This window comes from Ursus americanus, chromosome 4 (genome assembly GCF_024610735.1).
Source record: "Ursus americanus isolate L20-20 chromosome 4, mUrsAme1.1.p, whole genome shotgun sequence".
NCBI classification, from domain to species: Eukaryota; Metazoa; Chordata; class Mammalia; order Carnivora; family Ursidae; genus Ursus; species Ursus americanus.
Window position 1 is genome coordinate 33267979 of NC_142130.1, and position 22606 is coordinate 33290584.

The 22606-nt window shown below is 46.4% G+C and overlaps 1 protein-coding gene across 2 annotated transcripts in view; it reads left to right on the forward strand.

The window, feature by feature from the left end:
- Positions 1–22606, forward strand: part of ITGB5 (integrin subunit beta 5) — a 118830-nt gene that overhangs the window by 4766 nt on the left and 91458 nt on the right. For both annotated transcript variants that reach the window (XM_045812743.2, XM_045812741.2), the window contains exons 2-3: positions 6635–6720; positions 21275–21479. In XM_045812743.2, coding sequence (XP_045668699.2) covers positions 6635–6720; positions 21275–21479 — 291 coding nt within the window. The remainder of the gene's footprint in view (positions 1–6634; positions 6721–21274; positions 21480–22606) is intronic.

A 22606-nucleotide genomic window follows, 5' to 3' on the forward strand; every position in this document is an offset into this window, starting at 1 on the left:
GAGCTGGAATAGATGGTAGAGGCCATTTATTGCATCCCCTGAATTGCTTGCATGAGCATGCTGAGGCCTGGAAACGATAAGTGACTTGTCCCAGGTCATGGAGCCAGAAAGTGGCAGAACCAGTGCTTGGATCTCTCCTGCCCAGGATAGCCTCTCCTTGTCCCCTAATTGCAGCCTCAATGTCCCCTCTTCTGTGAAGCCTTCTCTGCATCCTTCGGGTAGGTGGAATTGGCTTCTTCTTCTTCTCTTGCTCCCATAGCACATTCTGTTAGACAAACTAGGGGCTGGGGAGGGGGGTCTTCCTTACCTGCTACGTGGCAAATTGCCCAGGTCTCATTTACTCTTAGGTTCCTGATACAACCACAATGGATCTCCCTGCCCCCATCCTACCACCTCATGGTTTCAGTGTCTTTAGAAAACTCCTCAACTTTCTCTCAAAATGTAAAGCAGTTTTAGAGTTACAGAAAAATTGAGAGGATATTACAGAGAGTTCCTGTATACCCCACATCCAGTTTTGCCTATTATTAGCATCTTAGTATGGTACATTTTTTTTTACAATTAATGAACCGCATTGATACATTATTATGAACCAAAGTTCTTACTTTATTTTATTAAAAAAATTGTTTTAAAGTAGGCTCCATGCCCAGCATGGGGATTGAACTCATGACCCTGAGATCAAGAGTCCCATACTCTGCTGACTGAGCCAGCCAGGCACCCCTAAAGGTCATACTTTAGTCAGATTTCTTTATTTTATGCAATGTCCCTTTTCTGTTCTAGGATCCATTCAGGATGCCACCTAACTTGAATTGCCACGTCTCTTTAGGCTCCTCTTTGCCTCGACAGTTCCTCAGTCTTTCCTTGTTTTTGATGACCTTGACAGTTTTGAGGACATATTTTGTAGATTGTCCTTCTATGGGGATTTGTCTGATGTTTTTCCTCGTGATTAGACTGGAATTATGGGTTTTTGGAGGAGGCCATAGAGGTAATCAATTGCCTTTTTAAAACTTATTTTTTGAATAGGTAATATAGTCACATGACATTTTTATGGTGTAACAATTGTACAATGAGATATCTGTTTTCCATTCTTCTTGCCCATCAGTCTAGCATATTGCTCTGACCCCTTCCTGGCACAGACTATCCCTGTTAGGTTTCTTAATGTGCCCAGAGTGCTTTCTATACGTATGTATGTTACAAATATCCCTCCCCTGTGTTTACTGAAAGACAGCAGTACTCACACTGTTGTATGTCTTGCCTTTTATTTGTAACTTAGTGATCTATCAAGGTGAGCTTCCTGTCAGTATACATGGAGCATGCACATTCTGTTTTAAAGCTGCGTATTACATGCAATCGTGTGAATTGGTGTTTTAAAAACACAAGTCCTGTCTGTCAAGCTGGATGTTCTGCAGGTGTGGGACATTCAGAAAGGCAGTCTAAGATGGGAACTGACTGAGATCGAGCCTTCCCAGGGCACATTTACAGTTTACGGTAATATCTTTGGATCAATGACTAGTTGCTACATGCTGAACCAGAAACATTTGGTCTACTGTGTGAGAAGTGGGGGTGGTGGTGGCATGGTTCAGGGTATGGGGAGAGGCTCTCCAGTGGCTTGCCACTTTAAAAAAACAAACACACAATAATGAAATGTTTTTATATTCTGTTGTCTTGACAACAGTGACTAAAATGTAATTTAGGACCATGAGAAGCCCACTTCTCACATGAATCATAAAGGTGACACACGCACGAACTATTCTGAATGTCATGATCTGTTATTGTTCGTGTGTTTTCTAGGGGGAGTATACACCCTATATTCTCATAACGCTTTTCCCATCATCCCAGCTGAATAGCGTCCTGTCCACTCTCGCCCTGCCAGTGTAGGGTCATTCCAGCTTGGTCCTCTGTCATCCCACTGAATGTCTCGGATCAGGAAATTCCACCTGCTGGATACTGGCGTTAGTATGTGTTGTCTGACCTGGACATGTGGGGTGGACAGAAGGGGGGAGAAGCTGCACGGATGGGAGCTGGCGGGAGGTCCCTGCAGGAATCTAGACTGAGTGCAGAGGGCTGGTACTGCGGGGCAGGAGGGGGCAGGCAGGAAGGGTTGGATTAGGAGAAACATTTCATACATCTTGAAGGAATGATCGACCGGACATGGTGGCTGCCTGGGGATGATTGATCAAAGAGATGGGTGAGTCAATGAGTTTCGGAAGGAAAGCATATTTTTAGATGATGGTTTGCAGTAAACCCTGGCTTCAGAGATATGAAGGTCTGCAGGCAGTTGCAGTTGAGCTGAAAATAGTCACAGTGCAAACCAAGAAAAGATGTGGCCATCGTCTGGGCCACTAGTGTCTATTTCCATGACCTAGACACGACCCTCTGACATTTGTGAACTCTCGCTGTTTAGCTTTTTATTCATTGCTTCCTTCCTTTCGAAATGCTGTTGGTGCCGAGTGACTCATCCAGCCAAATCCAAACTCTGAAATATTAATAGGTGGGGAGAGGAGAGATGCCAAAGGGAGGAACTCTGGCACTCTGGCATGTACCAGCACCCAGCCTGGGCTTTGGGTTCCGGGAGAGCCCCTCTGCTACCTGCTGCCTGGCACCCGGCGCCCCCCAGACGCGAGGCCTGGCTCATTCGTCTCTGTATTTCTAGCATCCCCTAGTCCAGAGCTTAGCATTTAGTACATGCTTAGTGCAGGCTTTCTTGAATTTGAATGTGTCCCAGTAGCAACCTAATTTGAGAGGAATCATTTTGAGTGCAATAAAACGACTTTACTATTGCACGTGAGTATGTGATAGTAATAGAAGCAATTAGTAAAGCAGGACAATAAATATTTTACAGTCGTTCAGTGTGTTTTCATACCAGATGCCTGTCGTATCCTTTGAGCCACAGTTGGTATTATGTCCAAGATCTTTTAGGCTGGCAAAGCAGAAGACCAGAGCCCATTCTGTCTGGGTCAGAACTGAGGAGCCCTTACTGCCCTGAGCTCAGGACCCCTGACCCAAATTCCTAAAGCTCACTGAAGAGGCACTGGTCATTAGAAAGTGGTCTTTGTGAATTTATGTGGGTTGAAGCAGAGACATAAAGGAGACATCTGACCTCAAATTCCTCTCTGATTGAGGGCCTGTTAGGGATCTCCTTTAGAGGACCCGGGAGCTCACTGCTCATGTGTCCCGGAGTCTGGGATGGCTTAGGGATTGCCAGGCATCCCCCATGTGGGCATTTGCTACACAGCACCCCTTCTGACCTCTTTCTTGTAGGCCGGGCTCCTTGTTTCAGGTCACTTACTCTTGTTTTCTCATGTTTTCATCTCTGAAATGAGCTAGTCAGGTCAGCTCATTTTATGACATTTCTAGCTCTGAGGGTCTGCAATTCCATGATTTTATGGAAATGATTTTATGCAGCAAGGGAAATGATATGCCACAAGGGCCCAAGTTTGTATTTGGTAAGGAGAGCAGGGGGAAAGTCACTTTCATTTCCTGTATGATCCCCCTCACCCCCCTCCCCCGTTTGGGTTTCTGACATGTAAGGAGATTTGACCACAAAGTAGAACCGGCATTTTGAAACTCTGCACATTTTTTTTTTTTTAAGACATAAGTGCCTATTTAAAAGTCATCAAGTGAGTGGATTCACTTTAAAATGAGAAAGGAATTTGTCAGGGCAAGCAGGAGGCAGGCAGGCCCAAATTCCCAGTGGGCCAGATTGGGAGACCTTCTTGGTTAGTGTTTGGACCTGGGAAGGGCTCTTCTTGCTGAAATGAAGTTATGCGTGCTGGTTGGTCCCAGCTTATTTCTCCCGAGAAATGTGTTCCAAGGCCAGGGCTTGCACCCAGGAGGTCCTGGTGCAGGGCTGGTGGTGAGATTGGGGTCCCCCAGCTCTGGGGACATGGTGGCTGATGGAGACCAGGGGCCCAGAGTTCAGGGTTTGGATCTCTGCCTGGGAAAAACATCTGACTTTACCCTCTCTGGGTCTCCAAACCCACCCCTCCTTTCTTCCCAGCATCTTTGGTCCTGCCAGTTTCCTCTCCCTTCTATCCCAGCGGCCATTCTTATCCTAAATGGTATTTGTTCCCTCTAGTGTCCCTTGGGATGACACAGTACAGCTCCTCATGTCACTCGATTTCCGTTTTTACTGCTGGTGACAGGGAAGAAGCAGGGAGTTAAAATTAGCAAATTGGAGAAATGCTGCAGTTTCAAGATATTTTATAATAACTGTCCCCCCCCGCCCCCGGGATCTTTTTAATTTTTTTATGTTTATTTTTTTAATTTTATTTTTTTAAATTTAAGTTCAGTTAGCCAATACATAGTACATCATTCTGATGTAGTGTTCAGTGATTCATTAGTTTCATATACAGTGCTCATCACATCACATGCCCTCCTTAATGCCCGTCACCCAGTTACCCCATCCTCTCACCCATCTCCCCTTCCGCAACCCTCAGTTTGTTTCGTAGAGTCATGAGTCTGCCATGGTTTGTCTCCCTCTCTGATTTCTTACCATTCAGTTTTCCCTCCCTTCCCTTATGATCTTCTGTGCTATTTCTTATATTCCACATATGAGTGAAACCATATGATAATTGTCTTTCTCTGCTTGACTTATTTCATTTAGCATAATCCCCTCCAGTTCCATCCATGTCGATGTAAATGGTAGGTATTCATCCTTTCTGATGGCTGAGTAAATAGTCCATTGTATATATGAACCACATCTTCTTTATCCATTCATCTGTTGAAGGGCATCTCAGTTCCTTCCACAGTTTGGCTATTGTGGACAATGCTGCTATGAACATTGGGGTGCATGTGCCCCTTCTCTTCACTAGGTCTGTATCTTTGGGGTAAATACCCAGTAGTGCAATTGCTGGGTCATAGGGTAGCTCTATTTTTAACTTCTTGAGGAAACTGCATACCATTTTCCAGAGTGACTGTACCAACCTGCATTCCCACCAATAGTGTAAGAGGGTTCCCCTTTGTCCACATCCTTGCCAAAATGTGTCGTTCCGTCTCTTGTTAATTTTAGCCATTCTAACTGGTGTAAGGTGGTATCTCATTGTGGTTTTGATTTGAATTTCCCTGATGACAAGTGATGAGCATTTTTTCATGTGTCTGTTGGCCATTTATATATCTTCTTTGGAGAAGTGTCTGTTCATGTCTTCTTCCTATTTCTTGACTGGATTATTTGGTTTTTTTGGGTACAATAATTGCTTTTATGGTGCTTTGTGGAGTTCACTGTATTTTCTCCTCCACTCTCTTTTCATCTTTTTGGCTCTGTTTTTCCTGTTATACTTTGGGCCCTTCTTTTTAGGACTGGTGGCCCTGCATTTCTTTTTTCCATCAATTCAATGGACCTCTCTCCTTTTGACAGTCAAGGCAATGACTAGGAGAGACCAGTGGGTCCAGTAGTGCTATGAGGGTTGAATAGAGCCATTTTCATTCAGAGAAAAACCAACAAGTTCTGCTCTTGGTCAAAAGAAATGTATCCTTGATGTTTCTGAGAGGAAGGGGAAAAAAGGGATGGTAAGTTTCACCAAGGATACCTGTGCTGCTGGCAAGGTTGAGGAAGGGTGGGACTGGCTGTGGGGTGGGGAGTTGAGGGGGTCCGGGGGGTTTACCTTCACCACGACAGTTCAGCCTGCTTCTGGGTCCCCAGATTAATGGAAGAGAGGGGATTGGCCTTGGTTTGAAATAAGTAACTTTTACAATGATAAAGAAGTTTCCTTCTAATCTTAGTTTCTGATCAGGGATGGGTTTTGAATTTGATCCAGTGCCTTTTCATTACCCAGTGAAGTGATGGTATGGTTTCTCGTATTTAACCTACTAGTAGGTATACTGAGTGAATGGATTTTCTTTATCTTCAACCAACATTGTATTCCGTGGGTACATTCTTCTTTAAGTGTTCTGTTGGCTTCCTTTGATGCACTTGGATTTGGTGTGATAGCACTTGATTTAGGATTTTCTTTTCTTATGCCTGAAGGAGATCAATCTGTTCTTCATTTTCCTTCCTTCCTTCCTTCCTTCCTTCCTTCCTTCCTTCCTTCCTTCCCCCTCTCTCCCTCCTCACCTCCCTCTCTCCCTCCCCTCTCCCTCCCTCCCTCTCTCCCTCCTTCTCTCTCTCTCTTTCTTCTTTTAAAATTTTATTTATATATTTGTGAGAGAAAGAGAGCACAGAGGGAGAATGAGAGGAAAAGGAGATTCCAGGCAGAGCATAGAGCCTGACGCGGGGCTCGATCCCAGAACCCTGAGATCATGACCTGAACTGAAGGCAGACTCTTAACCGACCACCCAGGCACCCCTCTTTTTTTTTTTTTTTTTGTACTATTTCTTTTTGTCATTTTGGGTAGGCTAAGTGTAATGAGACCTTCAGTGAGGGAGGACCTACTGTGTTATAGGGGTGGAAATCCAGGTGGGTCCAGGAGAAGAAATGGGAGTTGCTAACACAAGTGTGCATGCTGGGTGGATGCTTCAAAAACTGCCAGTGCTTAGCCTGTGCCTTAACCTGCAATCAGCCCAGGGGCCTGTACCCTTCAGCCTGACCCAGACTCCCTGCTAAAGAGGGAAGTGACTCCTCCTCCCACCCCATTCAAGGGCCTCATCAGTAAGGTTTATGGCCAGGAACTAATCGGTGCATCCTAATCTTTCTTTGAAGGTCTCAACATATGCACTAGTGGAAGTGCCACCTCATGTGAAGAATGTCTGTTAATCCATCCAAAATGTGCCTGGTGCTTCAAAGAGGTACGCGGTGGGGGGGGGGCAGGGTAGGGGGTAAGGGGCGTAGGGGTATGGGGGGCTGGGGGGGCTACACCTGGCACCCAAGTTGACTGTGCAGAGGAAGGGGGCACGGATTCTGCAGGCTGCCTCTTCTTCTTTTTCCCAGGGCAATGACAAAGCTACATTTTTATAACATGATAAATTCAGTCAGGGCTTTAGATAGTGTTGAGTGCTTTAATCCTATTTTAGGAAAACAAGGCCTTCCTTCCCTTTTGTGGGGGAGCCAGTTTTGACTCGTATCCTGCTATTTGGTAAAAGATCTGAGCGTGTGAAGTAAGATCGTCATGTAATAGTTTAAAGCACACGTGAGTGGGTGGCATGTGGATGGAGGCCAGTCGTCGTCATGTTGCTTATCTGAGGGTATGAGTATTATGAATCAGACTTTGTGGTATATTAAAAATAACAGTTGCTGTTTCTTCAAGCCCCGTAAGAAGGGTTATAAGTTCAGGGAGATGTTAGGCATATTGCTGTCATACAGCAGTACAAATATCAGGGCTTGGTGGGCTCATCAGCAAATGATCAATTTCTAAAATTCCCATCTTGAAGGACATTTCTGGGTCACTTTTTTTTGTTTGTTTGTTATTTTTAATGTTTTTTATTATATTATGTTAGTCACCATACAGTACATCCCCGGTTTCCAATGTAAAGTTCGATGATTCATTAGTTGCGTATAACACCCAGTGCACCATGCAATACGTGCCCCCCTTACTACCCATCACCGGCCTATCCCATTCCCCCACCCCCCTCCCCTCTGAGGCCCTCAGTTTGTTTCTCAGAGTCCATAGTCTCTCATGCTTCATTCCCCCTTCTGATTACCCCCCCTTTCTTTATCCCTTTCTTCCCCTACCGATCTTCCTAGTTCTTATGTTCCATAGATGAGAGAAATCATATGATAATTGTCTTTCTCTGCTTGACTTATTTCACTTAGCATTATCTCCTCCAGTGCCGTCCATGTTGCAGCAAATGTTGAGAATTCATCCTTTCTGATAGCTGAGTAATATTCCATTGTATATATGGACCACAACTTCTTAATCCAGTCATCTGTTGAAGGGCATCTCGGTTCCTTCCATGCTTTGGCTATTGTGGACAATGCTGCTATGAACATTGGGGTGCGTATGGCCCTTCTCTTCACTATGTCTGTATCTTTGGGGTAAATACCCAGTAGTGCAATGGCTGGATCATAGGGTAGCTCAATTTTTAACTTTTTAAGGGACCTCCACACTGTTTTCCAGAGTGGCTGTACCAACTTGCATTCCCACCAACAATGTAGGAGGGATCCCCTTTCTCCACATCCTCTCCAACAATCGTTGTTTCTTGCCTTGTCTATTTTTGCCATTCTAACTGGCGTAAGGTGGTATCTCTGTGTGGTTTTGATTTGAATTTCCCTGATGGCTAATGATTTTGAACATTTTTTCATGTGTCTGTTAGCCATTTGTATGTCTTCATTGGAAAAGTGTCTGTTCATATCTTCTGCCCATTTTTTGATTTGTTTATTTGTTTCTTGTGTATTGAGTTTGAGAAGTTCTTTGTAGATCTTGGATACCAGTCTTTTATCTGTAGTGTCATTTGCAAATATATTCTCCCATTCCATGGGCTGCCTCTTAGTTTTTTTGACTGTTTCCTTGGCTGTGCAGAAGCTTTTTATCTTGATGAAGTCCCACAAATTCATTTTATCTTTTGTTTCTCTTGCCTTTGGAGATGTGTCATGAAAAATGTTGCTGTGGCCGATGTCGTATAGTTGCTGCCTATGTTCTCCTCTAAGGTTTTGATGGATTCCTGTCTCACATCGAGGTCTTTCATCCATTTGGAGTTTATTTTTGTGTATGGTGTGAGAGAGTGGTCAAGTTTCATTCTTTTGCATGTAGCTGTCCAATTTTCCCAGCACCATTTATTGAAGAGACTGTCTTTTTCCCACCGGATGTTTTTTCCTGCTTTATCAAAGATTAGTTGCCCAAAGAGCCGAGGGTCCATTTCTGGGTTCTCTATTCTGTTCCATTGGTCTATGTGTCTGTTTTTGTGCCAGTACCATGCTGTCTTTGTGATCACAGCTTTGTAGTACAGCTCAAAATCCGGCATTGTGATGCCCCCAGCTTCGTTTTTCCTTTTCAACAGTTCCTTGGAGATTCGGGGCCTTTTCTGGTTCCATACAAATTTAAGGACTATTTGTTCCAGTTCTTTGAAAAATGTCGTCGGTATTTTGATCGGGATAGCATTGAAAGTGTAGATTGCTCTGGGTAGCATGGACATTTTAACTCTGTTAATTCTTCTGATCCATGAGCATGGAATATTTTTCCATCTTTTTGTGTCTTCCTCAATGTCTTTCAAGAGTGATTTATAGTTTCTAGAATATAGGTCCTTTACGTCTCTGGTTAAGTTAATTCCAAGGTAATGTATGGTTTTTGGTGCTATTGTAAATGGGATGGATTCCCTAATTTCTCTTTCTTCAGTCTCATTATTCGTGTATAGAAATGCAACTGATTTCTGAGCATTGATTTTTGTATCCCGCCACATTACTGAATTGCTCTATAACTTCTAATAGTTTGGGAGTGGATTCTTTTGGGTTTTCCATATAGAGTATCATGTCATCTGCGAAGAGAGACATTTTGACTTCTTCTTTGCCGATTTGGATACCTTTTATCCCTTTTTGTTGTCTGATTGCTGTTGCAAGGACTTCTAGTACTATGTTGAATAATAGTGGTGAGAGTGGACATCCTTGTCATGTTCCTGATCTTAAGGGAAAGGCTTCCAGCTTTTCCCCCTTGAGAATGATATTTGCAGTAGGCTTTTCATAGATGGCTTTTATGAGATTGAGAAATATACCCTCTATTCCTACACTCTGAAGGGTTTTAATCAGGAAAGGATGCTGTATTTTGTCAAATGTTTTTTCTGCATCAACTGAGAGGATCATATGGTTCCTGAGTCTTTTCTTGTTGATATGATGTATCATGCTGATCGATTTGCGAATGTTGAACCACGCTTGCATCCCAGGGATGAATCCCACTTGGTCATGGTGGATAATCCTTTTAATGTACTGTTGGATTCTATTAGCCAGGATCTTGTTGAGGATTTTGGCATCCATATTCATTAGGGAAATCGGTCTGTAATTCTCCTTTTTGATGGGGTCTTTGCCTGGTTTGGGGATCAAGGTAATATTGGCCTCATAGAATGAGTTTGGTAGCTTTCCTTCTGTTTCTATTTTTTGAAATAGCTTTAGGAGAATAGGTATTATTTCTTCTTTGAATGTTTGGTAGAATTCCCCAGGAAAACCGTCCGGGCCTGGAGTTTTATTATTTGGAAGGTTGTTTATCACTGATTCAATCTCTTCGTAATTAATTGGCCTGTTTAAAAAATCAATTTCTTCCTGTTTCAGTCTTGGTAGTTTATAGGTTTCCAGGAAGGCCTCCATCTCTTCCAGATTGCTTAATTTATTGACATATAGCTGTTGATAAAAGTTTCTAATAATCCTTCCAATTTCATTGGTGTTGGTCGTGACCTCTCCTTTTTCATTCATAATTTTATTAATTTGGGTCCTTTCTCTATTCTTTTGGATAAGTCTTGCCAGCGGTTTGTCAATTTTATTGATTCTCTCAAAGAACCAGCTTCTAGTCCAGTTGATCTGCTCTACTGTACTTCTGGTTTCTAATTCATTGATTTCTGCTCTAATCTTGGTCAACTGCTTCCTCGTGAGTGGATTAGGCCTGTCCCTCTGTTGCTGTTCCAGCTTCTTGAGGTGAGAATATAAAAACTGCATTTTAGATTTCTCTGTTCTTTTGAGTGAGGCTTGGATGGCTATGTATTTCCCCCTTAGGACTGCCTTTGCAGTATCCCATAGGTTTTGGACCGTTGTGTTTTCATTCTCATTGGTCTCCATAAATGGTTTAAATTGATTTTTGATTTCTTGGTTTATCGAATCATTCCTGAGCAGTATGGTTCTTAGTCTCCAAGTGTTTGAGTTTCTTCCAAATTTTTCCTTGTGGTCGAGTTCCAATTTCAGAGCGTTGTGGTCTGAGAATATGCAGGGGATAATTTCAGTTTTTTGGTATCGGTTGGGACCTGTTTTGAGTCCCAGAACATGGTCTATTCTTGAGAATGTTCCATGGGCATTAGAATAGAATGAGTATTCTTTGGTTCTGGGGTGTAGTGTTCTATATATATCTATGAGGTCCAACTCGTCAAGTATGGCATTCAAAGCTCTTGTTTCTATGTTGGTTTTCTGCTCCGGTGCTCTGTCTATTGCTGATAGTGGAGTGTTGAGGTCCCCTACTATTAACGTATTTTTATCTATATGTCTCTTTATTGTGGTTAAGAGTTGGCTTGTGTATCTTGCTGCTCCCCTGTTGGGGGCATATATATTTATAATTGTCATATCCACTTGTTGTATACATCCTTTAAGAATAATATAGTGCCCTTCTGTGTCTCTAAGTGTAGTCTTTAGTTTAAAATCCAATCTGTCCGACATGAGAATTGCTACCCCAGCTTTCTTTTGAGGTCCATTGGCGTGAAAGATGGTATTCCATCCCTTTACTTTCAGTCTGAATGTATCTTTAGGTTCAAAATGAGTCTCTTGTAGACAGCAAATGGATGGGTCATGTCTTTTTATCCAATTTGCAACCCTGTGGTGTTTATGGGAGCGTTTAGGCCATTTACATTGAGACTGATTATTGAGAGATATGATTTTAATGATGCCATGTTGCCAGTAAAGTCTTTGTTTCTATAGACTGTGACTTTTCGTTCTGTATCACTCTTGGGGCCTTTTTACTTTTTTAGAACCCCCCCTTAATATCTCCTGTAGGGCTGGTTTCGTGGTTACGAAATTGGTCAATGACTGGCGATTCTGGAAGGTCTTTATTTCTCCATCAATTCTGAATGACAGCTTGCTGGGTAGAGGATCCTTGGCTGCATGTTTTTCTCTGAAAGAGCTTTAAAAATGCCCCCCCCCCCAGCCCTTTCTCTCATTCCAGGTCTGTGTAGACAGGTCTCACGTAATTCTGATACCTTTGCCTTGGTACGTGAGAAATTTCTTTGCCCTCGCCGCTTTCAATACTGTATCCTTGGATCTAATATTTGCGAATTGCACTATGACGTGACGTGGTGTAGGTTTGTCGTGGTTGAGCTTGGGAGGGGCCCTCTATGCCTCTTGGACATGAATGTTTGTTTCCCTTGCTAGATTAGGGAAGTTTTTAGCTACAGTTTGTTCAAATATCTCTTCTAGACCTCTGTTTTTCTCCACCCCCTCGGGGATGCCGATGATTCTGATATTGGAACGTTTCATTGAGTCAATGATCTCCCGTAACCTACATTCCTGTGCGTGGATTTTTTTGAGTCCAGATTCTATTTTAGTTTTTTCTTCTACTAACCCATCCTCCAATTCGCTGATTCGTTCTTCTGCCTCATTCACCCTGGCCGTCAGAGCCTCTAGTTTTGCCTGCATTTGGCTCATAGAATTTTTAATTTCTGCCAAATTTGCTCTCATTTCTGCCCTGAGAGATTCTATATTCTCATTAACATTTTCGTTAATACTTTTTTCAAGTCTACACATCATCTTGACCATTGTTACTCTGAATTCCATTTCTGGTAATTTGGTTATATCCATATCCGTTATTTCTGTGGCAGAGGCCACTGACTCACTGTCTTTTCTTTGCTGGGGGGATTTCTCCTTCTCGTCATTCTGATGAGGAGAGAGTGCGGGGTTTTCCAGAGCCCAAATTATTGACTGGGACCCAGGCCGTGCGCCCTTGTTTTATAGGGACCTTGGGGATGTGGGCTTCTTGATTTTTCAGCCTGCCTTCTGTGTTCTGGGGAAGGGGCCTGCTGCGCCGATACTCAGGCAACCCTGTTTGGGTAGAGTCTCCGTGTTCCCTGCGAGGGGGGATGGGGATGGGCACACTGTGAGCCGATGTTTCCAGGCTTTTGTTCTCTGGCGGCTTTCCCTGGCGGTTTGCTGTGCCTCTTCTGAGAGTCAGAGCAGCAGTGGCCGAATCTCAGCCTCTGTCTCAGAACAGAGGGATCGCAGACCGTTCTCCACTGATGTTCTGGCCACTTTAACTCTGTTACTGTTGGTGCTGCTCAGCCCTGCAGCGTCCCGGGATGTGCGCCCCACACCCGGCGTCCCAGCCCTCACTTCCAGGGCCGGCGCGTCTCTGTCCTTTGTGTTTCTAACACCGCCAGCCGCCCCCGCGCGCTCCCGGATCTCCGGGTCTCAGTCTGGATCCCGTGAGCGCACTGGAGCTCCGTTTCAGTCTGGTCGCGTGCGTTCCCCGGCTCACGGTCACAGTCTCTTTTCTCGCGGGTGTCAGTCCGCGAGTCTGTCTGCTCCCCCGTGCAGGTGGCTACCGCTTCCCAGCGCCCGAACGCGGCGGCTCCCTCCCCCTTCCGTTTATCTTCTGATATCTGTGGGCGGTTTCACGGCTCCCCGCTTTGTACCTCAATACTCAGCGCTGGAGATGTTCATTTGTAGAGATCCAGATGTATCTTCCTGCGTCTCAGGCTGGTTCCGTGGTTGTTTAGGCTGGTCTGGTACCTATCCAACTCGACTCAGGGGACCAGCTGAAAAAGTGGTCCCCTACTCCTCCGCCATCTTCTGGGTCACTTTTTGAAATTGTTGTTAGAACCGCAAGGCACAAACCCTCCTTGTGTGACTACACTGTTAAGTTTTTTTTGTTTTTTTTAAGTTTTATTTATTTATTTTAGAGATAGAGTATGCAAGAGAGAGGAGCAGAGGGAGAAGGACAAGCAGAATTCCCACTGAGCAGGGAACCTGACATGGGGCTCGATCCCAGGACCCTGAAATCACGACCTGAGCTGAAGTCAGATGCTTAACCGACTGAGCCACCCAGGCGCCCCGAGAAAAGCAAAGTTTAAATCTCAGTTTTGCCATGCTTTACTCCCAGTTTCTTGATGTGTCAAATGATAGTGACGATGGCCCCCATCCAGCATTCTTGGGAGTATAAGATGAGACGAGTGCATGAGAAGGCTTTTGGATGGGATGCTAATGGGCAGAATGAGTGTCATCCAGCACACCGCTGCTGTCATCCATGGTATCTTCTAGTAAATGGAAGCAGTGGGATCTGCAGGCCAGGGTCAGTCGTCTACTTGAAGTTTCTTCCTTTCTTGTGCTAGTACTTCCCCGAGTCTGATGTGCTAATATTGATAGTGAATGACATGATGATCTCCAGGAGCTTTGCATCGTCCCAGCCCACACGTGGGTTCCCTCTCTAGTCTGCTGGGTTCTCTGGGCTTCGATGAGCCTCAGTCTTGGCTGCAGAACTTCCTGTGATGTCTGCGAGGGAATGCAGCTGTCCATTTCCCTGGGGCAAGCTGCCTCCGGGGCCTGAGTGTCTTTCGGGGAGCTGCGTTTGGACAGTTCAGGCATGGTTTCTGATCGGCCTCTGCCCTCTAGCCAGATGGTGAATGTGGCCGAGTGCCTTCCTCACCATATGTCCTAGGAGGAAGGTTGCCAAGAGCATATGATGTGCAGGTACATTGAGGGCTGGTGCCTCGTGGACAGTGAGGGAGGGCCAGGTTCCTAACCAGTGTGTTCGTGTGGATTCCGATCCGCCCACCTGTCGTTGCCGCACACCAGCACAGAGTAATCGCAGAACGTTTTCCATCGGGACTCCCCTGCTCTTGGTCTTACCATGCTTGCTTATTTTACTTGAGGTGAGGTGGGGAGCCTTACTCTGCATTTCACATTCCTTGTAACCTCATTCCACCTCCTCTTCCCAGTCTGCCCTCCCGTTCCTGTGTTCTCACACAGGTATTGAATCTGAGTCTGCCCGTGTCCGGCTCCCACTCAGCACTTCTTGCTGGTTCTCTACTCCCTTCTGCTGCTCTGCTGCATGGCCTTTTTTTTTCTTTTTTAAAGGTTTTATTTTGGGGGCACCTGGGTGGCACAGTTGGTTGAGCATCCAACTCTTTTTTTTTTTTTTAAAGATTTTATTTATGTATTTGAGAGAGAAAGCACGAGTGAGAGCAGAAGCAGGGGGAGCAGCAGAGAAAGAGGGAGAAGCAGACTGCCCGCTGAGCAGGGAGCCCAATGTGGGGCTTGATCCCAGGACCCTGAGATCATGACCTGAGATGAAGGCAGCTGCTTAACCTACTGAGCCACCCAGGTGCCCCGAGCATCCGACTCTTGATTTCATTTTGGGTCCTGATCTCAGGGTCCTGGGATTGAGCCTCGCGTTGGGCTGCGCACTCAGCACAGAGCCTGCTTGGGTTTGTCTCTCCCTCTCCCTCCACCCCTCACCCTGTGCTTGCTTGCTCTCTCTCTCTAGTAAATAAATAAATCTTTTAAAAAAATTAAGAAAAATAAAAAGATTTTAGAGTTGCCAGACTCTCTGGTACTCTGAGACCTGGAGTGTGGGAGGCTGCCTGTCTTTTCCTGCCCTTACTTGTTCCTGCTGTACACCTCAGCCCCTGTCCCTAATTTATTCTTTGTGACACCCCCTTGACCCCTGCTTCTCAACCAGCATGAGCACTTTTGGTGCTGTTTGTACCGCACAGGATAAAACACACAACAAATTCCGGCAGCATATTATCCATTTTGTCTGTCATTTTTTTCCAAGTGGACATCTGCCCCTGATCTAAGCTTCACAGCCCAGCTAGCTGTGAGAGGAATTTGCAGGGCAGAGCGGTGTGTGCTACCTGGCAAGGCCCGGGGCAGCCCGCCTCGTTCCCACTCACACTTTCTTGCTGACCACCCAGTCACGGCACTATTCCTACATGCGAGGAGAACCAGGAGACCGGATGTAGCTGTGTGCCCAGGAAGGCAGGAAGCATAGGGTTTGTGCTGGAAGCAGGGAGGCCAGTGTGGCTTGCAAGAGGACGGTGGTTTGGGAGAAGTGGGCAAGGCTGAAGGGCCCAGACTCCATGTGAGGATAGAAAGCAGAGTTGGTGGGAGCAGAAAAGGAGACAAAGACAGGCTAGGACATTGCACACGGGGCTGGGGAAGGGGGAGGCTGTCGGGCAAGATGGTGAGACACCTTGAGGTGCTGCGGCCACAGCCAGAACAGGCTGCTGAGAAACCAGAGGGAGAAGGACCAGGGAGGCAAGGTCACTGGCCTGTGGCGTATGGATGGAAATGGGGTTGGAATGGAAGAAGACTGGGGAAGTGTGGGCTGGGGTGAAGGGTCTTTTGCCTTGGAGGTAGACATGGAGATGCAGAAATGAAAGTGTGAATGATCAGTAGGGCTGGAGGCAGGAAGAAGGAGACTGTTTAGAGGCAGGGAAGCAAGACGGTGTTAGAGGTTAATTGGACACTTAGGTAGTCAGGGCCAAGGTCCCCAGCAAGAAAGCAAAATAGCCGGGACAGCCAAGACGAAACCACACTAGCATCCTGTTTTACAGCTTAGACAAGACCACAATAGCATCCTGTAATGTGCCGAGTGGACTTCCGGGGGAAATTATGGTGGCCAGGGCATCGAGGAGACATTGCCTGCATTCTCCTTTGAGCTGGAAGGAAATGAAGAAAAAAAATGAGCATTCACTCCAGCTCACAATAAAATACAGATGCTTTGAGAGAAAATCTCTTTCTGGTCATGAAAGGACTAATCGTGGCCTATTGTCGATGCTTCTTAAATATGTGTTCAGTGACTTGAACGAGCCGCCTGAACGCCGACAGAGGGATTTCTCCGTCCCCAGGCGGAGGGGAGCGTGGTGCTCCCTCGCAGATTGCAGATTCCGGTTTGCAGGCTTACCTTCTCCCCTGCTCCTGCCCTGCCCCCGGGGAGAGGCCCGCCTCGGAGCACAGTCAGCTCCCCGCCCGTGCCCACCTCTCTGCCAGGCGCTCTGCCTGTTCACCCGTTTGTTTCTTCCGTCTTCATCGCAGAAATTGGGGCTGTTTGCCTCCTTTCTTGCTGGGGTTCCTCTTCTCCGACCCTTGCTGTTTCAGAAACAAACACGAATCCGTCCTTCCCCCAAAACCAACACCCGCATCTTTTTAGAGTTTAAACCTTTAGCAAGAGTAGAGGCAGGGTGCCGCGCGGATGCCGTCACGACGGTGTGGCCCACTCAGACAGACGTGAACGAACCCCGCCACGCTGGCCGGGCTGCGAGCGCTGGCTTTCGCTGCTCGCAGAAAATGTCCAGGGAGCTGGGTGTGACAATGTTACAACCAACAGCCGCGCTCATCCTATCCTCCACGTCACAGGTGGCGGAGGGAGGAAAGGGGAGCAAGTCACAACTTGCGAAGGCCAATGTTGTAACAAATTAGAAGGGATCTACATTTGGAACACTTCCCTTGTCTTTTTCATATTACCACAGAGTGACTGAAAGCCATAAAAGATGTTCCAAGTTCCTGTTCCCATTCTGTTGCTTCTCTTGGAAGTTTGCCTGTAATGCTGTTTCCTTTTATGCGGCCCGGGAGGGTTGGTGGATGCATTTCCGGAGACCACGGTCACATGCTTCCTCCATGAGCTGACACTCCTTCCCGCTCCGAGCTTCGGGGCGCCCGCACGTGGTTGCGCTCTGCCCCATTAGCGGCCCTTCCTGAAACTACTTTCCATGTTTCCATGTTGAGATGAGGTCCCCGTCTCCTTCCATACCTGTTTTTCTGCATAAAAGAGAATATTTATCCTGCAGGTTTGATAGGTGGCAGGAAGAGCTCTGCCTTGGGGGCAGCAAAGAAATACTAAATTCAGAGGGATGGAATCTGTGGACCCGGGGTTAGTTTCCTGCTGCAGAATTCAGCCGTGGCCATTGCTGAGATGGAACGGAGGCCATGCAAAGAGCGCAGGGGTCCAGGCAGCTGAAGCCGGGTGAACTTGGGTTTCTTGGATGCACTTAGGCATGAACTTTGGCCTGTGGGCCTCTGATTTCTCACCCATAGAGAGCAGGGGGTGGCCCCAGGTGATGCATCCAGAGTCCCTTCCCCTTGGAACTTGCTGTCTTCTGGCACCTGGATGAGGGGCCAGGCGTCAGGTGTCTGGCATCTGAAGGACGATCTAGAGAATAGCTCAGGAGCGGAGGAGAAGCACTTGGGCTTGTGGGGTCAGCACTCCCAGCTGGGCCTGCAGCACTGTCTGTCCTATTCTTGGGCAGCAAGAAATTCATTGTGGCTCTTTTCAGACTCTGTGCCAGGTGGACCTTCAGCTACGTGGGAATCCCACCGCTGAGGCAGCTGCCTTACTCTCAAAAAGTGCTTCACACCTGCCAAGCCCAGAAGTGCCTCAAGGGGTGTCTTTGAGGCCTCAGAGCCCCTGGACACTGACAGGATTCAGTATATATGTAAAGATGTCTCAAAGGCTGTTGAACACATCAGTGAAACCACTGGGCCTGCCCCAGGTAACAGGACGCTGACGTTTGTGAAATAGGAGGAGGTTGACAAACTGATGACAGAGATGGATGGCGCTGAGACTAAATATAAATTTGGTACAGGTGCCACAGTAGGGTGTCCCTTGCTGTGTGTGCAGCTGGAGCAGCTCAGAAGGGGGCTCCCTGTGTTGTCCCATTGCCAACTTAATTGGCACTTCTGAAGTCACCGTGTGAGTTGCAGTTTGTTGGTTTGTTTTACAGTAGTCTCTATGGCCCACATGGGGCTTGAACTCACCACCCTGGATCAAGTCCAGTGCTCTACTGACTCAGCCAGCCAGGAGCCCCACGAGTTGCAGTTTTAACGTGGTCGTTGGTAGTTCTCACAGGCAACCCGGTGACAGTATGAAGGTTGATGGCCCTCCCTCGCCTGTGCAGCAAACTTCCGGGAAGCTGTGTGCATTGGAGTGGAGGTTTACCACAACCTCGGAGAATATTATTAAGGAGAAATAAGCCGCTACCAGTGAGGGGAATGAAGAGAGCCTTGCTCCTAATATCCTGGAGATTAAAGAAGCCTCAGAGCCTCTAGCCTCAGTTGGGAAAGCCAGACACACAGATACAGTTGTCATTGGCTTGGGTGTGGCTATCTCTGAGTTCTTCAGGTCTGGGAAGAATGACCTGGACCTTAAGTCTCCTGGTGATCTTAGCAGGTACTTCTTCCCGGCCAGCAGGTGGCCCTGCACAAGTTCTCCATCAAGGACTGGTAGCATCTGTCAAAATCCCCTTTGAGCAGGATGACTGGGAAGCTTGGGTGAAGTTCACTGCTAGTGTAGGTGTCCGGGCAGGAGGGCATGATCTCGATGACCAAGCTGAAATGAATTGCCAAGGCTATGGATTAGGAATCATGCAACTCCCTCCTGCTTAGAGTGAAGCAGGTTGGCACTGTAACCTAGTCTATTCCAGAATGCAGACTGCTCCAGACCAATGGGAGGAATGTCAGGGGTTCCCATCACTCTGGGGAGACTGAGGATGCTTTCATTGCCAACCTGGTGGCAGAGTTTTGCCCTGGACTGCTCAAGACAGAGTACCTTGAGGGGCGCCTGGGTGGCTCAGTCGTTAAGCGTCTGCCTTTGGCTCAGGGCGTGATCCCGGAGTCCTGGGATCGAGCCCCACATCAGGCTCCTCTGCCGGGAGCCTGCTTCTTCCTCTCCCGCTCCCCCTGCCTGTGTTCCCTCTCTCGCTGGCTGTCTCTCTCTCTGTCAAATAAATAAATAAAATCTTAAAAAAAAAAAAAAAAAAAAGACGGCGTATCTTGACAGAACTGGGCCACGTACAACCAGCTCGTAAGAATTGGAGGAGCTGGCAGCAAGGCCCAGAATGCCAGATTCCAGCAAGAAGTTCAGAAATTTTCACCGAGGAGGCTCTGAGCAGATAAGCCCCTGAGCCCTTCCAGCTCTGAACAGCCAGTTAGACCTTGCTGCGGATGGCTCAGGACAGCAGACTGCTACTGCAGGGCCCTCGGGAGGGTACCTCTCCTTTCCCCCATCTCTGTGCTTGTTGACTGCTGTATTCGAATTTCTGTATCAGAGCCAAGCTTGGCCATTTGGAACCCAGTTTGGAAAGCCTAGCTTTGAAATCTTGTATAATTTCAAGGATAATCATTTTAAGCCAGAACAATTATTTTCTCACCTGCTCCACAAATGTCTGGAGCCACTCAGACTTAACGGTACCCTCCCTGAGTCTGACAGGCAAGATCTCCAGGGGCTCAATGTACACACACACACACACACACACACACACACACACACACAAAGTTCAATTATAAAATAAACAAACAACAACAACAACAAAAATCACAGAGGCCCAGAACAATACATCTGGTTTCACTTATATAAAAACACTGCAAATTCTTCTTGACACTTCCTGGTGTTGAATCTTGGGAAGGCTCGAACGGGCATTGGCTAGCCCTGGGGCATCCTAGCCCACTGCGAAGGGCGAGTCCTCCGAGTCCCTGTGCTTCTGCCAGCAGTCTGGCTCCTAACACAGCGGGGAGGACACTTGACTCAGCTGAGGCTTTCTGGCAAAATGTTACAGAGGGGAGAGGGAGAGATTAGCATCGTAGCTCCCCCAGCCATCAGGAGGGTGGTCTGGGCCAGCACTGGCATCCAGCCAGCCGGTGGAGGCGATCTAATTTTCTACATCCATCAGTGAGAGCGTGTTCAGAGAGCACCCTGAATTTGCTTTGCTGTTAAAAATTCCCTTACTGGAAAACAATCAATTCTTATGAAGTACCATATTTTATAATAGAGTATATTATTTCATTTTAAAGTGAATGGCCTAAATTCCTGGTGCCCCAGATAAGGTTGGGTCATCCTGATACCTAGCCTTCTCCTAAATCCAGCTTAAGAAAGATTTTTCTTATCAATGTGGCTTTATAGTTCAAACAATAGTAAAGATAATAAGGGGAAAATGTAATTTTAGTCCCTTTACACTAATGCCTCGACTATCTTTATTTTTAAATTTTTTGTTTTGAATGCAGATACAGTTTTATTTTCTGTTTTTTTTTTCTTAGTAGGTTTTGAACTTTCTTTTCAGTCTTCATTTTGAATGACTATATCATCTATGGAGGTGATATACCATGTTTTTCTTATGGTTGAGGGATTTAGGTTTACAAGTTTATAAGATCATGCTATTCTAAATAACACTGCAGTATGTATCTTACAGAGTTTCTCTTTTCTTTCCTTTGAGTTCTTGTGATAAATTCCTGGGACTGGACCACTGGGTCAAAGGATACAATGTTTATTGCCCTGTTGCCTTACAGAATGCTTGTGTAACGTGTAGTGCCTGCAAGTTAACTCTTGATTGACTGAATGATGACTACTTGTCTACTTATATAGTATCTTTAAAACATTTTTAGTTGTGCAGCTGACCATTTCAGTTACTTTCTTCCAACTAATTGTGTAGACAGGCACCCCCCCCCCGCCTTTTTTTAAGGAGAATTTTGATCATTAAAGTAACAACGAAACCAAATATTTTTATTTTGCATTTACAGTTTAGAAAGCGTTTTCGTATCCAGCACCTTAATTAACCCTCATCATCCTTAGTGGGGCATTTGGGGTGCGTGTTGTCATTTTCACCACTTTCAGACAACGGAAATGGAGTGCGGAGCGTTTCAGGTGCTTGCACCAGATGCTCATGGGTCCACACCCCGAGGTGCTCTGGAAAGACAACCTGACAGCTCTCTGCCCTCTTCCTTTGTTGCTGCACCTAGGACTTTGGCAGCCTGCGCTCCCTCACCTCCCGGTGTGACTTGAAGGCAAACCTGGCCAGAAACGGCTGTGGGGGCGAGTTTGAGAGCCCGGCCAGCAGCACCCAGGTCCTGCGGAGCCTGCCTCTCAGCAGCAAGGGCTCCAGTCCTGCCGGCTCCGACGTCATTCAGATGACGCCACAGAAGATCGCCCTGACCCTGCGGCCAGGTGAGTGCCCTGGGGAGGGGACGGGTTAATCATGGGAAGGTGAGCCCAGGCAAGCAGAGGCAGCAGAGGGAAGGGACAAGGCGTGGCCCAGGCCCCAGGAAGCAGAGTACAAGGCCCCTGTGCACAGATAGGTATCTTTGCTATTTGTTTAATCGAGGTAAAATATACGTAACATAAAATTTAGCATTTTAACCATTTTAAGTTATATACAATGTTATTAAATACATTCACCATGTCTAACTATTGCCACCAACCATCTCCAAAACTTTTTCATTATCCCAACCTGAAACTCTGTGCCCACTAAACACTCATTCCTTTTTTTTTTTTTTTAAAGATTTGTTGGTTTATTTGAGAGAGAGAGAGAGAGAGAGAGAGCACGCGCGCGCACGCGCATGTGCTCTCTGGAGCAGGGGGAGGGGCAGAGGGAGAGGGAGAGAAGCAGACTCCCTGCTGGGCAGGAGCTGCGTGACCCTGAGATCCAGAGGCTAGGCTTAAAGGACTGAGCCGCCAGGTGTCCCTAGACCCTAGTTCTTGATTCTACCCCCACCGTCGCTCCTGGCAGCCGCCGTTCTACTTTCTGTCTTGATGAGTTTGACTACTTGAGGTGCCCCATGTAAGGGACTCGTACAGTACTTATACTTTTGTGTCAGGCTTCTTTTACTTAGAACATGTCCACAAGGTTCATCCATGTTGCCGCGTGTGTCAGAATTTGCTTCCTTTTTGAGGCTAAATAAAACTCCATTGTGTGTGTGTACTGCATTTTGTCAGTCCATCCATCCATCAGTGGACACTTGAGTTGCTGCCACTTTTTGGCTATTATGAATAATGTGATTGCATTTTATGGGAGGACACTGCTAGGTTAACTCCCTAGTTAACGCAAGTTTCTCAGGAAAGTGCTGCTTCCACGAAAATGTGTTTTTCCTTATCAGCAAATTCCATTTCAGTCCATGGCATTCGGAAGGGACAAACTTTTAGAGTAGTTATTTTATGACCCTAGAGTCCCTGCAAGCCCTAGAGTTGATTGTGATATGAGGAAACTAACAGATTTTGTGTACCTACTATGTGCTAAATACCTGGCCCACCCTGAGGTAGCTAAGACCATTTTACACATGAGGAGCGACCTGCTC